The sequence below is a fragment of the Ursus maritimus genome, unplaced genomic scaffold (genome assembly GCF_017311325.1).
Source record: "Ursus maritimus isolate PB19 unplaced genomic scaffold, ASM1731132v1 scaffold_4, whole genome shotgun sequence".
Taxonomy (NCBI): domain Eukaryota; kingdom Metazoa; phylum Chordata; class Mammalia; order Carnivora; family Ursidae; genus Ursus; species Ursus maritimus.
In genome coordinates, this window is record NW_024426552.1 from 12448583 (window position 1) to 12463831 (window position 15249).

General features: G+C 49.8%; 1 protein-coding gene across 1 annotated transcript in view; it reads left to right on the forward strand.

Moving 5' to 3' along the window:
- The window catches only part of URB1 (URB1 ribosome biogenesis homolog), a 67682-nt gene that overhangs the window by 45509 nt on the left and 6924 nt on the right, over window positions 1-15249 (forward strand). Inside the window, exons 27-34 of the mRNA XM_040621034.1 lie at window positions 813-923; window positions 1107-1170; window positions 2866-3037; window positions 3468-3570; window positions 12172-12332; window positions 12934-13045; window positions 14364-14470; window positions 15026-15169. Of these exons, the coding sequence (XP_040476968.1) occupies window positions 813-923; window positions 1107-1170; window positions 2866-3037; window positions 3468-3570; window positions 12172-12332; window positions 12934-13045; window positions 14364-14470; window positions 15026-15169 (974 nt within the window). The remainder of the gene's footprint in view (window positions 1-812; window positions 924-1106; window positions 1171-2865; window positions 3038-3467; window positions 3571-12171; window positions 12333-12933; window positions 13046-14363; window positions 14471-15025; window positions 15170-15249) is intronic.

Below are 15249 nucleotides of genomic sequence, written 5' to 3' on the forward strand. Positions count from 1 at the left end.
GCATCCAGAAGTCACGGTTCAGGTCTTAACTGCCATATCACAGGCAAGTGTTAAAATCTAGGAATTAGGGGAAGTTCGGCGGGTGTGTGCCCTGCGAGAAGCTCTTTCTTTGTGTGAAATGCTTTAATGAGAAGATTGGAACTTTCCTCAAGGGTGAAGGGTTTGAACGTCCCTGTTAGTAGTGCCCTGCCAGGAAGCTCTCGGAAAGGCCAGGCTCGGAAAGCTCCACCCCTAGTTCAGTAGGGTTTATTTTAGCGTCCGTGACCCCGATTTCGGTGTAGGCTGCGGGAGAGGTCAGAGGAGGTGGTCTGAAGGGTCCTGTCCTGTTGAAGCCACTCTCTGTTTAGAGGCAAAATGAACACGCTGAAGCCGCGGGTAGAAATCCCCAGGGGGTCGGTCGGTAATCAGCTGCTAAACTGAAGAGAGCCGTCCCCCAAGTTGTTGGTATGTGTGGTAGGGAATGCACAAAGGCCCACCCTTATTTAGGCAGGATTAGAGATACAAAGACTTTGCTAGCATAATCCCGGGGGAGAATCCTTAGGTTTTAAAATCTTTAGTGGCTTAACATGTGGGAGGGGGAGTGAAGAGAGTGATGACAGCCTTGCCAAAGACCTGGGGAGAGAGACGGTGGTGAAGATCGGCTTCTTGTAAAAAAGGAAAAAGAGGGACAAAGCACAGTCCAGAGAGCAATATTGTTCAGAGAGGATATTTCAAGCATTTAAATGTTCCTTGAGATGCTTCCTCCTCTACTTTTGTTTTCATGTGCACGTCCCCCCTACACTGCTGTGCATTTCGGTCTTGTTTCCTTCCAGAAGCGCTGGTGGATCTGATGTCAGCGGTGGTGAAGATGTGTCCCTCTGTCTGTGAAAGCAGCCACTTTGCAGTGCTCCTTGGGGCCTATGGTGCCACTCTCAGTGTCCTGGGTAAGGGTGTGAGGACTGGGTGGTATGGCCAAGGGGTGTGAGGGGACCAGGGAGGTGGTGTGACCAGGGAGTGTGAGGGCACTGGGCAGTGTGACCAGGGAGTGTGAGACCAGGCGGTGTGACAGGGTGGAAGGAACATGTGAGGGGTTCAGCTTTCTAAATGGACCTTGATTTGACTTCTAGATCAGAAGATTTTACTTCTCCTCCGGGCGTATGAACAGAACGACCTCAGCCTCGTGAACTTCAGGTGAGGTCGGGCCTGGAGCCGTGAGCAGCAGGCTTTGCAGGCGCTGTCCTGAGACGGGGGGATTGTGTTCCACACAGCAGGCTCCCCACATTTGCTCTTATACCTTTTTGATTCTCGGGGAGAGGGTAGGATGGATGGAGCTCCCCTGAGTCACACACTGGCTCCCATGGAAAGCTTGGCCTCACGTTCAAGGATGGTCCGTATCCATCCCTGCAGGAGTCAGCCTGGGTTAGGGGCCCACATGGGAACTCTGTGGACATTCAGCGGACAGATCTCACACCAGTAAACGGTGCCCACTCGACGGGTGTAGCCAGTGTGTCAGCTGCTTGTCTGTTTCCCCCCCAGGGAGCAGCCTCCTAAGGAAGCTAGTTTATTTTGTCACTTGAACGACTCCTGTTGACCTGCACAGAAATGAGTGTGTATTTAGAATTCAGTTTACAAGTATCTAATTAAACAGATGCTCACTGAGTGCTTGCTGTTTGACAAGGTGCTGGGCCCAGGGCCGTTAGGAATGCCTACAGGCATAAGACACAGTCTTGCTGTCTATTAAGGAATCAGATTGCTGTGAATGTAACTCTTCTTAATTGGCCTTTGGTGGTGTAACCCAGCTGTTAGGGGAGCACGTGACAGCACCTTCTCCCCAGAGGGAGTCGGGGAATGCTTGGTGACCAGGTGGGCACTGGAGGGATTTGATGGAGGTGAGGGTCGGTGGAGGAGCCTAGGGGCACCACGTGGAAGGAACAGTGACACCATGGCTGGGAGTCGGGAAAGTCAGCACATTCCGGGAATGGTGAGCAGGTCAGCCTATGCGCAGCACGAGATATTTGTAGGGAAAAGGTGGTGGGAAGGCCAGACAGACTGGTTGGTAAGGATTTTAAGTGTCAGATTGAAATACTATCATTTCCATCCAGGAGACAGACCGCTGATAGACATTTTGGGGGCAGAGAAGTGGTCCCCATCAGAGCTGGGCTCTCAGGGAGCACCCTCCACCGGTGGGGAGGTAGGTGGGAGGTAGTGGGGAGGAAAGTAAGAGGAAGGGGAGGCGGTCTGTTGGGGCGGCTGCGGTGGCCGTTGGTGCATAACAGGTAGAGGCGTTTGCATGGTGGACTGGAGGCAGGGACCGCCACAAGGCCGTTGGGGCAGACCTGCTGTGCTCATGGCCTCCTGCGAGCAGGAAGGGTTTTGAATCAGGAAGCATCATGGAGCAGCCAGGATTCTCCTCTGAGGCCTGGCAACTGGACTCTGGAGCCAGGCTTCCCAGTTTTGCCTATTCCAGCTCTACCACTGACCAGCCGGGCAGGTGACCAGCTGAGCAACTCTCTTCACCCTCCCTGTGCCTCTTCCCCCATTTGCAAAATGGGGATGACAATAACAGTACCTACGCCATGGGATTGTTACACAGATGCAGGGAATTAATAGATGTGCAGGGCTTAGAGTAAGTGGCACGTCGTAAGCTCCGTGCAGGTGTCATCATCCCCCACACTGTCAGCCCCCTCATCACTGCTAGCATCTCCACCATCCCCTCCTCCCCCTTTGTCAGCATGGGGACTAGACAGTAGAACACACGTCACCTGCTCCGGACAGTGCCTGGCGTGTGCCGGCTGCCCGACGAAGCCACCTGTGACGGTCATCATCCCCGTGGTGCATTCTGTTCCAGGCGGCCCTGTGACCCATCTGTTCTGCCCTCTGCTCTAGAGTGCTGCTGTGGGGCCCGGCGGCCGTGGAGCATCACAAGACGTGCCGGAGCCTGGGCAAGTCGCTGTGGCAGCAGCCGAGCCCCGGGGATGTCCTCCGCCTGCTGGATCGGGACCGCATGATGAAGACCATCCTCCACTTCCCCCAGAACCGGAGGCTGCTGCCCCCCGAGGTGCGGAGTCCTGGCCAGAGCCCCCGGGGAGCACTCCCGGCAGCCAAGGGGGTGCTCGTCTGCCCGCCCCTTCGGGGATTCTGGTGGCCCCTCAACTTCAGCAGACTGTAAAATCCACGCGGTTTGTTAACATCGTACTAAACGCAGTTCCCACTGCGTACAGAGGTACCAAGACAGGACCCCATGTACCTGTCGCTCAGCTTCCGCAGTTACCAACACCGGCCATGCTGGTTTCATTCATAGCTTCCCCCCCCCAAACAGGCTAGTTTGAAGCCGAACCCAAAGATAGCCATTTCATGTAGGAGCGCTGTTTTCTTATGCTTTTGAATATTCAAAATCATTGGAACTCTAGATTAGTGGCTAGGCACACACATGTTCTAAAATTTATGAGGCCAGAGCACACATTTCTGTTCGTTTTGGGCCATTTCAGGATGCACAGGAACTGATCTTTAAAGACCGGAGCACAGTGGATCTCGATGGCCTTTATGACCCCTGCTTTCTCCTGCATCTCTTCAGTGAACTGACCAGGCCAGGTAATGCAGCCTTCTGTGGGCTGGGGCTCAGGGCCGGGGCCACAGTCCGCTTTCTTGTGGGAATCACCACCATGATATCTGATGGCTTGTTACTAATCCTGGAAGCATCTTCATCCGCCTTCCCACCTTTTCATTTCAGTGATTTTCAGAGGAGTAACAGTGAATGTTTTGAATATACAGTGATTTAAAAAAAAAAAACTACAATTTTAATATTTGGGAGCATCCCTTCATCCTTGAGGTTTTCCTGATTCTCAGTGGCAAGATCCTTTTCTGAATTCCCACTAGATAGTGATCAAATGCCACCAGATCTTATCTTTGAGAATGAGCGAGAGCCTCCCGAGGTTGGCTTTTTGTTGGGTTAAGTATATTTTTGAAGTTGCCTTATGTGTGTAGTAGCCAAAGGGTGGGAGTGTTTGTGAGTGAACGTAGGGAGGAGACAACCCAGGCGAGCACACGTACGCACTGGTGAGGACCGATGTCTGATTCCCACGTGCGGTGGGTGTGTTGGTTTGGGGCATTTTGTGATAGGCGTCTAGTGATATCTCATTGTGGTTTTCATTTGCATTTTCCTGATGGCTAATAATGTCGAATGGCTTGAGGTTCATTTGCCATCTGTATGTCCTCTTTGTTGAAATGTTGGTGCATGTCTTTTGCCCATTTTCTAATGGGATTTTTTTTTTCACTGTTGAGTTTTGAGGGTTCTTAATATATTCCAGATACTCGTCCTTTGTTGGATGCGTGGTTTGCAAGTAGTTTCTCCCAGTCTGTAGCTTATCTTGTCATCCTCGTGACAAAGTCTTTCACAGAGCCCAAGTTTTTCATTTTGAGCAAGTCCGGTCGATCGGTTTTCCCTTTTGTGGATCCCACCTGTACTGGTACTCCTGCCTGGGAAAGGCACGAGTGGCCCATGACTGTTCCTCACGGGGCCTCCCCTGATGAGGAGGCCTCCTCTGATGCTCAGTGGGGAGCGGGAGGGGCCTCTGGGTACTGCCCCACACCCATCTCTCGGCCTTCTCTGACAGACGCCCCCCCCCCCAGCAGGGACTTGGGGTCCTGTCTCACAGCCGGGCAGGCTCCATACCCCACCTTCGCTGGGGTGGGAGGGAGCACGGCCATGGCTTTCTCCGAGGTGTTTGGCTGGAGTGGAGCAGTTATTGTCCAAATTTTCTGTCTTGCTAGGCTGCTCCTTTTTTAGAGACTAGAAAGGAGACTAGAGAGGGCAGGCTTTTGTTCAGGCTTTGTCTGTGCCTGTTGGTGTTCTGGGTCGCTGGCTTCTTCAGCTCAGAGTCTAGGACACCAGGAGCAGAAAGTAAATGCAGGGAACTCACCTGAGGGCCCCCGGCTGGTCAGCTTCCTTTCCACCTTTCAGAATCGTCTTATATCTGTCCAGGATTTTTCAGTTGTACTTACTGGTAGAAATAGAGGAATTATGTCAACATCTTCCCAGAATTATACATCTAATTTAAATAACTTTTAACATTAGATGATATAGTCACAGTTCAAAATTCAGGTGGTACCAAAGGGGGTATGGTGAAACTCTCTTCCCACCCGACCTCTGGCCGTTTTTTCCTCCTGGCGGGGACACCTGTTAGCTGTTCCTCACAAGTGCTCCTGGGCCCGGCTTTCTTCTTCGTGGCCTGTCGTGTCTCCAGTCAGGTCTATATGGAGGGCACCCAGGGGCGGCAGATGTGTGTGTGTGGGGGGGAGTCACATGTTCTGCATCTCTGCTTTTTGGCATGGCTGGCGTGACGCCTGCAGGGACCCCCAGGCTCCTTCCTACTGGACTTAACAGCAGCATGGATTCAGGTGCACTGGGAAGCCTTATTCGTGCTGTTTGGTCCCTTTTTCAACTTACAATTGCCCTTTTCTGCTCCCGTGCTCCTACGTGTAACAGACTTTCTGATCCCCCACCACTGCCTTTCCCAACAAGATGACAGGGCTGGGTCTTGGATTTTTCTCACTGGTGGCCCCTGGGGTTGCTGTGCCCACCCCCGCCCCCCCAGCCTCCGTGAATATGGTGTTCTGTGACCGAGTTAGATTTCAGTTGCCAAAGAGCCAGGGGTATTTCATGCCTGTGTCAGATCACCCTAACGGCAGGCAGAGATCTTCCCTGTCCCCAGGGACTCCCCAGGAGCCTAACAGAGGCACAGGGACTAGTGTGTGGCCCGGACGCTCTCCTGCTTCCCCCTGCCTTCAGCCCTGGCGAGGTCTGTTTCTCATCAAATACAAAAATAGATTTTCCGCAGTCTGAAAATATGAGGTAACTTGAGTAGATTGTAACAAATCACTTAGTCTATTGCTAGGGCTCTTAAGAGAAGCTTTTAAGAGACAGGAGGCAAAGGCTTGGAAAACTAATAAAAAAATACTAAAATTAGGACACGTTGTTGTTTTCAGGATCTTGAATACTGCCGTTTTTGGGTGGGGAGGACAGTGTCTGGGAGGCCTTCCTTGAAGAGAGGTAACTCGTAAGTGGTCTTTTAAGTTAGAGAAATCTCCAAGTACAGTCTATTTTAAGATTTTATAGGCATGGTTACACGTAGGAAAACTTGCAAAACATATCTGCCCTAAAAAGGATTTGTGGTAGCTTAAAATACCAATTACGCTGAAATCATTCATAATAAGGTAGAAAAATTTAAGAAGCAGAGAGGTGGATAAAGATATAAATACGAAAATTAAAAGGAAAAAACAGACAAGGAAAACTAGGTCATTAAATTTTGCTCAGGAATACTTATCATCCAGGACAAAAAGTGGAAGCATAATATTTTAGACAAATTTTGTTGTCTGATAAAAGGAAGCATACCAGTTTGTAGGGAGAGGGAGATTTCTAGCAATAAAATGGTAAGTTGAACAGAACAGAAATCTGTGAACAGCATATGGCCAGTGTAGGTTAGGTTTATTGTTGTTGAATTAAATCGTGAATTTATTTTTTACATTATTTTTAACACGTATTTTTCTTTTTGCTTCTGCCCCTGGAGGAAAAGTAAGCACAAAGAATGTCTTATGTGAACTTTTGCTGAAGTGTGGTATATAGAAATGACCACGAATCCTAGGTGTGTGGTAGGGGCTTTGGCGAAACCACCGGCCGGATCGAGGAGCGGCATGTAATGGGCAGCTCCGCGCGCCCCTTCCCAGGCAGGGCCCCCTCCTCCCCGGCAGGAGCCCGGGCCCTGTATTTGAACTTGACGTGGATGGTACTATGCAGTACGTGTCCTTTTGTCTCAGCTCCACATACCCCACATTGTGTTTGTGGGATTCCTTCATGCTGTGTGGAGCAGAAGTTCTCAATGGCGTTCTTACTTCCCACAGTGGCACCTGGGTCCCCGTGTTGCTAACATCTTAACAATCCTAAAAATTGGGCGGAGGAATAGTTTTTCATTGTGGCTGCCAGACTTCACAGAAACTCTAGTCTTCACTGCTCCATTTCAGCCTTTGCTGAAAATGGGAACCTATTTTCTTAACCTCGCTGCTTCTCTACTTTTGAGTCCTTGGCTGAGAAACAGGGTCAGCCAGGGCTGTTAGCAGTGACAGTGACAAATGGCTTTTTCCACGACGAGTTCTTGTCCTCAGCAGAACTGGGCTGCTATCTTCAGCTCATCGTTCACGTGCGTCACAGAACAGGGAGGCCGGCGTGCAAGTTCTGTGAGCCTCGTCCCCAGACCACGAGGACACGGGCCCTGTGGACGCCTCCCTCCCCTGCCAGCTCGCCCCCAAGGAAGGGGTAGAGGAGGAGGCGTGAGCATGAGCTCCCGGGGCTCTGGCATGCAGTTGTAATGCCGCTGAAGCCCATAAAACATGGGGTGCTTTTTTTTTTTTTTTAAGATTTTATTTATTCATTTGACAGAGAGACAGCCGCAAGACAGGGAACACAAGCAGGGGGAGTGGGAGAGGAAGAAGCAGGCTTCCAGCAGAGCAGGGAGCCTAATGCGGGGCTCGACCCAGGACTCTGGGATCACACCCTGAGCCAAAAGCAGATGCTTAACGACTGAGCCACCCAGGTGCCCCCATGGGATGCTTTTTATTTTAATTCTAGATCATTTTGCTAGTTCGGCCATTTCAGTCTGAAGATCTGTTATCAGAAGGCCAAACTGCTATCTGCGAGGTTCCTGAAACAGACAGTGGTGTTTACAGCTATGTTTTGATAGCCTGTTACACTTTCCGCACCCTAGGGCAGCTCTTTCCTGAAGGGCGGCAAAGCCAGGACTTCACAGGCTAGCAGATGAGCACAGACATGAAATTGACTTTCCCTCAGGGACACGTGGAAAATCCATTTGTCTTAGAGAATGTCAGCGATTACTAAAAATACCCTAGCCAGCTGAGTGCTAGCTGTTTTTAGTGAGTGTAATATTAAATGTTTAGACTGTTCTCTTCCCCAAATATATTCCGTTTACGTGTGTTTGATGTGTAGGTATGTAGGTGTATTTTTTTTTTTTTTTTTAAGATTTTATTTATTAGAGAGACAGCCAGCGAGAGAGGGAACACAAGCAGGGGGAGTGGTGAGGAAGAAGCAGGCTTCCCAGTGGAGCAGGGAGCCCAATGCGGGGCTTGATCCCAGGACTCTGGGATCACGCCCTGAGCCGAAGGCAGACGGTTAACGACTGAGCCACCCAGGCGCCCCTCTGTAGGTGTATCTTAACACATCTCATCTTTTCCAAAACAATCTTATCCCACAGTTGGATGCTTTTTTAAGGCTTTTGGGGTTTTCCCCCCCTTTTCATCAAAACTAGTCACTTGTTAGAAATGAGGAAATTTAGTCTGTACGCTGTTGGAGCCCGGGATGATTCTTTTTTCATCCTTTTAATTTGCATCTGGATATTAAAAATAGTTTTCAGTTGATAGATGTACTTGGGTGTTGCCTTTTTTAAATCCAGTCTGACCATCTGTCTCTTTTAATTGGAACGTGTACACCATTTACATTTAGTGTGATTATTGATCTGATTCTGTTTTGTTTTCGTTGTTGGTTTTGAGCTGCAGTACATGCGTGTGTTGCTTTAGGGTTTATGGTGCTCACCTGCAGTGTACTGCGGTTCACCCTCAAGTGAGGTTTTACCACTTCAGGGAGAGTAGAAGACGTCACAGCAGTATCAGTCCATTTTTCCCTTCCTGGCTTTCTGTGCTGTTCTTACCAGATATTTCACTGCTGTATGCTCTAAAACCCACAATATGTTGTTGTTTTTGTCTCAAATTGTCAGTTACCTTTTAAGGAGATTTAAATATCTTGTATTCACTGTCTTACAGTTACCATTTCTGGTTCTCTTAATTCCTCTGTATAGACCCAGACTTCCATCTTCTGTCATTTTCCTTCTGCCTCAAATGGTTCCTTTAAGAATTCTTGTCGTTCACATCTACTAATCAATTCTTTCAGCTTTTTTATAGAAAAAAAGGCTTCACTTTTTAAAGGTTTTCATGGGGTATAAAATTCTAGGCTGACAGTTTTTTTTTTTTCTTACTGTACTTGACATACGTTGCCACCTGATTTCGGATTGCATTGTTTCTAACAAGAAATCTACCATCAGGGCGCCAGGGTGGAGCCTCTGACTCTTGATCTCAGCTCAGCTCTTAATCCCAGGGTCACAAGTTCAAGCCCAGCATGGAGCCTACTTAAAAAAAAAAAGAAAAAAAAAGGGAGGGAGGGTGGGAGGAAGGAAAGAAATCTACCATCATTCTTACTTTTGTTTCTCTGGATGTTGTGTGATTGCTTTGAAGATTTTTTTTACTATTGGTTTCAAGCAGTTTAATTAGAATATGCTTTTGTGTAAGTTTCTTGTGTTTGGGGTGTTGATTGAGCTTCTTGGCTCTGTAGGTTTATAGTTCCTGTCAAATTTGGAGAAGTTTTGGCCAGTATCTCTTCAAACTTTTCAGGGACTCCAGTTACATGTATATTCGCCTGCTCGAAAATTGTCCCACAGCTCGCTGATGTTCTGTTCCAGGTTTTAATTTTTTTTTTTCTCCGTGTGTTTCACTTTGGATCATTTCTCTTGCTGTCTTAGAGTTCACTAATGTCTTTGTCTATAATGTGTAATCTGCTAATAGTCCCCTCCAGTGCATCTTTCATCTCAGACATTTTAATTTTCATCTCTGGAACCTTGGTTTGAGTTTTTATAGGTTTTGTGTGTCAATTTAACATACTCGGTGTTTCCTTTAGCTTCTTGAACATGTAGAATACAGGTGTAGTAGTTACAGAAGAATCCTAGTTTTGTTGTTACCTTTGTCATATCTGAGTCATTTTCACAGGATGGATTTTCCTCTTCTGATGGGCTGCATGCCTGCTTGTTTGAATGTCTGATAATTCTTTATTAGAAACCAGACACAATGAATTTTACCTTGTTTGGTGCTGGATATTTTTATATTCCTGTGAATGTTCTTGAGCTTTGCTCTAGGACACATTTGAGCTACTTAGAAATGGTTTGATCCTTGCAGTCTTGCTTCGAATCTCTGTTGGTGGCACCAAAGCAGCGTTTTGGTCTGGGACGAACTTCCCCCCGCAGCAGACATTAAGTCCTTCTGAGCAGTCTGCCCTCTTCCTGTGAACTGTGGGGACAGGAGCTGTTTCCGGGCAGGTGTGAGCCTGGGGTCGTCCCTGTTCCTCAGGCTCAGACAGCTTCCTCATACCCTCTTGCCAGGTGGCACTGCGCTGAAGAGCCTGGCACTCTCGGAGTGGAGCGCTCTTCTCCGGTCCTCTCCCGTGTGAACTCTGGCCACCTTGGCCTCCCAGTTGTGCACTCTGTCTGCACAACTCAGAGTTCTCCGGTCTCTGCCTGGGTTTGCCCTCCCTGTGCCTTGGCCTAGAACTCTCCAGACTTCGGGCGGGGATGATCAGAGGGTTCATCTTGTTTGTTTTCTGTCTTGGAGATCGCTTCGTTTGTTGCCTCATGTCCAGTGTCTTGAAAAACTTTGTTTCGTTTCTAGTTTTTAGTTGCTTCAGGTGGACAGTAAATCAGGTTTCTGCCACTCTCTTGGCTGGAAGTGGAAATCCTGGTTATTCTTTGAAAGGGTATCAGTGTTGAGAAAGAGGAAGGGAACTGTGTGGATGCGTCTGTACCACCATTGGTCACCCTTCAGGGGAGATGCTGGTGGAAGGTCTAGGGAGCTCTGCTACTTCTGAGGGAGAAGGAAGCTTTATGGTCAAAAAGGATCTCTGTGCTCTCGGGCAGTCACCGTTTGGAGACTATTATGTGCCTGTGGAGCTGTTTGGATTACAGGGAAGTAGCTGATTATTACAATTTTTCTTCTTATTTTTTATTCTCAGGTTTTTTAATTGCCAAAATTATCCTTTTAAAAGTGTAACTTTGGGTGGACAAGAAGAAAGAGTTTGACTTTTTAAAAACGTTTTTGGTGGTATTTCTTTTATCGCTAGTATATTCCAAGATGACACATTTAGAATCGTCACTTCCAGTTAGCTTGTGTTTGGTTCCTGATTTAACCAGCTCACCAGCCTCTCAGTCTAGGATGTCTGCATGGCTGATAACTATGACCAGACCTTCTGCTTTATCATTTTTAAGCACAGTGACCTGTCCCTGTTCTAAAACTTTTCTTCACGGTTTTTATCTTACAATTTGTGACAGTATTTATGTTATAAAAAGGCCTAGATCTTATTAAAGAGGATTTAAAGTGTCCTGAATTTTTGTATTGGTAATTGGCCTTTTAAGCTGTGGTCAGGTGGGTCCCCTTATATATCTGACCTTTTCTCTTGGTCACGTCATTTCCTGAAGTGGTTGTGAGTTTTTACAAGGCCTCACAGGTGATAGACAGGTATCAGCTAGCAAGCTGTTTGGACTCTAGCTTTTGTTCAAACTTGGTGAGCCTCTCTTCTCTGAGATTTTTATTGTTTGTTTGAAGAAAGAACTAGGGTTGAAGAATGGATATAAGTTAATACTCCATAAAATTGATGGGCCAGGGGTGCCTGGGTGGCTCAGTCAGTTGAGCATCTGCTCAGGTCATGATCACAGGGTCTTGGGATGGAGCCCCACGTTGGGCTTCCTGCTCTGCGGGGAGTCTGCCTCTCCCTCTCCCTGCCGCTCCCCCTGCTTGTGCTCTTTCTCCCTCTCCCTGTCAAATAAATAATAAAATCTTTTAAAAAATTGACGGGCCAGGTCAGACAGGTTTGCACTGGCTGAATTTTCCAGCTTCCCTGCCTTTCACATTTTCCTTAGTGGTGTTTGTGGCTGGGAATTCAGACGCTGTGGGCCGAACAGGGTAGAAACGGGAAGCTGGTTTTCTCTGCCAACTCCCCATTCGTGTTCCCCAGGCCTCCAGCATGCAGGGATCTCGTGTCTCAGGTCTGAAGGGCACCTCCATTCTTCTCTGGCTTGTTGAATATTTGTGAGAAGTAATGAAATAATCCCGACTGGGATTGACAGGCATTTTAGAAGCTGCAAGTATGGACTATTGCTATGCAAGGGAAGATAGGCTTTTATCCAACTTGAGCAGAAGTTAAAGGGAGTGGGAGAGACTTACATTTCTTGTGTCTCCCACTCATAGCTGATGTTGGCAAAAGGAAATTTAATTCCGCATGTTACACAAGCATCATGATCATTCCGTGTGTGTGTGTGTGTGTGTGTGTGTGTGTGTGTGTGTATTTAATGCTCTGTTTTACTTCCATAGAATTTGTGCTGGATTGTCGAAAATTTTTGGATTCCAATTCTCTGGGCCTAACTGTCACAGCCCTCAGCAGCTATGACCCCCACATGCGAGCTGCAGCCTACTACGTGCTTGCGGCCTACTACTCGCAGCTGGAGGGGGCACGGTTCCGAGAGCAGTCCCAGGTGAGTGGGGCTGAGGGTCCTGGCAGACCTCCGGGAGCTGGCTATCCACTGGGTCTGGTAGCAGCATTTCTAGGGAACACAGAAGCGTGTTGGCAGGAGACTTCTGTTAAAGAACCAAGGTCCGTTCCCTTTTAGGGAATGATGCTGGAGGTTACCTTTGGTTCTCAGCTCTGGGGGAGACTGAGAAAGCTCTCCCCTTCCAGACACTTCTTGTGTGTAGGTGGGCAAAGCAGGTCAGTTTCTTTGGTCTGAACTCAGTGGTTAAGGCAGCTGTTACCCAGAACACACTGAGCCCCAGAGGCCTGTGCTCCAAGGCAGCAGGAACAGGAACGGCCTGCTTATTGGGCCATGGAGCCAGGGTTCCCTCTGCCCTTGCGCACATGCCTGGCTCCTCAAGGAAAAGCAGAAGCGCTCCTGAGATGGCAGTGGTGAGCAGGGACACTGCCAGTATGAGCATTCTCTCTGGTGGCCCCTGGGATGCGAAGAGTGGGCCAACCAGCAAAGCTGTAGTTTAAGCTGCACGAGACAGGGCTGGTCACAGTTCTGAAGATTCTTGTCTTCTTATTTTTTTACCCACTTCTTCTTTTTTCCCGGTTTTAAGGTACTTTACCTGTTGGATGTAGTCCGGAATGGGATCCGAACTCAGAACATGAGACTCACCTTTACCTTGACTCTCTTCATTGCCAAAGCAGCCTTACAGATTTTGAAGCCAGGTACCACTGCGTGTCCACTTGTCACCATTAATCCTGCAGGCGTGTGAGAAGGGACGCGTCCGGGTGATCCAGGGCTTGTAACAGTGAGCCGCGTGCATGCCCACGGGAGCGGACAGTGAATAAAGTGTGGCTGTGAGGAGGCTCTTTATGGGCCCCTGTGCGGGAGATCAGAAAGAAATCCAGTGGGAAAGCCCAGTGCAGAACAGCGTATGATGGGGCGTGGAACACTTACTCGCATTCGCTCATGGCGTGTGAAGCCACGCTACACGCCTGTCGTGGCACCTGCCTCACGGGGCTGCCGTGAGGGGGGACGTGCATCCCCCACGTGGAGGGCGCCTGACACGGGACGTCTGTCCGTCAGCAGCTGCTGATCTGTATTTGGAAGTGAGAGTCTGTGCAGCCCGGGGGTCTGTCACTAGGAGGTGTTTGGCCCGGTGTCACTGTGTAGGTGCCAGCTGGGGCCCGAGAACATGGCTCCGTGTGTGACTGCCTGCAGGGCCCTACTGCTGAGGTAGCCTGAGGACAAGTTTTGGTCACAGTAGGGGCCCCAGGGTTCGGTGTCACGTGGTCATGTTCAGATGAGGAAGCGGGCCCCCTGGTCAGATAGCTTGTCCCAAGGCCCCACAATTCCTCTCCAGTCAAGGTGCTGTTAGAATTCTGATCTAGTTTCCATCTTCTCCTGTATAGTTTTTATTTTATGGCTTTCTTTCTCCTTAGAAATGACGGGAGGAAAGACAATAATCAGTCATTTGTAGACTCTAAAGAAAAAGACACTTCTGAGAAACTATCCTAACAGAGGCCATGGTGATTGGTCTGGTCTCTGCCACCTCAGACCAATGTCAGGGTCAGGCACAGGCAGCTGGGGTCATGGGGTGGCCTCCGAGGATCCAGGCAGTCGGGACAGGGTGGAGGTGGTGATCTGAGGGTGGGAAGCAGTGGGGGAGGAGGTGTCTGAGGCTCCCGTGCTGTGACAGTGCCCTTCAGTGAGAGGCCGGTGGGGGTGGGCGTCAGCCCGCCGCTGTCTGTGTGACCCGGTCCCCCCTGCATACCAGCTGATTGGAGCTTGTGCCGTAGGCTGCAGGCGGGGGAGGGGCAAAATCCACAGTGGTTTCCGAACCGGGAGAGAACGCCTGTATGCAGCACAGAACTGGGGTGTCTTACTGCAGTCTGATTGTCGAGAGCTGAGACTCTGGATAAGGGTACAAAAGCTCCACGGGGGCAGGGACCTCTGTGTGGCCCCCAGAGCCTGCTCCGCAACTCGGCGGAGCACGGGGTCCCGCCGGTGCCTGCAGTGAGTGACTGTCTGCTTTGTCCTCAGAGGAGCACATGTACTTGAAGATCAGCAAGTTCCTGCTGTCCCACGAGTACTTGAATATGAACAAAGTTCCGGGCTTCTACCAGTTCTTCTACAGCTCCGACTTGGAGGTGATGCTTCTGAAGCCCCCGAGGCCCCCCAGGGTCCTCCGTTGGGTTGTTAGCCCCTGCTGGCATTCTGGTATTTTCCCCCTGGGCACTGCTGGCGGCACAGCAGCCCAGTTGCACAAACAGTGTTGGAGCAAGAAGGTCAGGAAAGCGAAAGGTCACGCAGGCTCACTTGTAGAAGCGCTTTCATTCCATGCGTTAATTTTCAGGTGGCATCTCCCACCTTAAAAACCCTCGTTCAGAGGCCCCAGTTTTACGGCACTCTCGTTCTGTGTTCTCGGTGAGTGACCTGGCTCGGTGTTCACTGTGCTTTCGTAGAACACCTGCATGAGGTGACCCAGGGCGGTGCCGAAACTCGGCTTGCTCCTTTACTGCTGACCTGAAGAAGCCGAGTCAAATCCTGAGGGGTTCCCGTGACCTAATCAGCAAGAGAGAAGCGTTCTTGCCGCCGTGGCTGCCGCTGCGTTGCCACCACGGCAAGACAGCGGGCTTTGAGGAGGCGTCAGCTGAAAGGGCTTTGGTGTGTCTGACGGCAGTCTCCTGTTCGCCTGGTTACAGCAAAAGACAGAGCGGGCGTGGGTGCTGGGGCTCCTGCGGCAGGGCATGCGGGACAAGTACTGCTATGAGCTCTGCGCCCGGCGCGGCGTCTTCCACATCATCCTGTCCTTCTTCAGCAGCCGGCTGTGTGACGACGACGCCCAGGTAGGCCGCTCCCAAGGTCTGAGCACAGACGGTCTGTGCTTTTTCTCAAGGTGTTTTGCCGGGGGGGGGGGGGGGGGGGG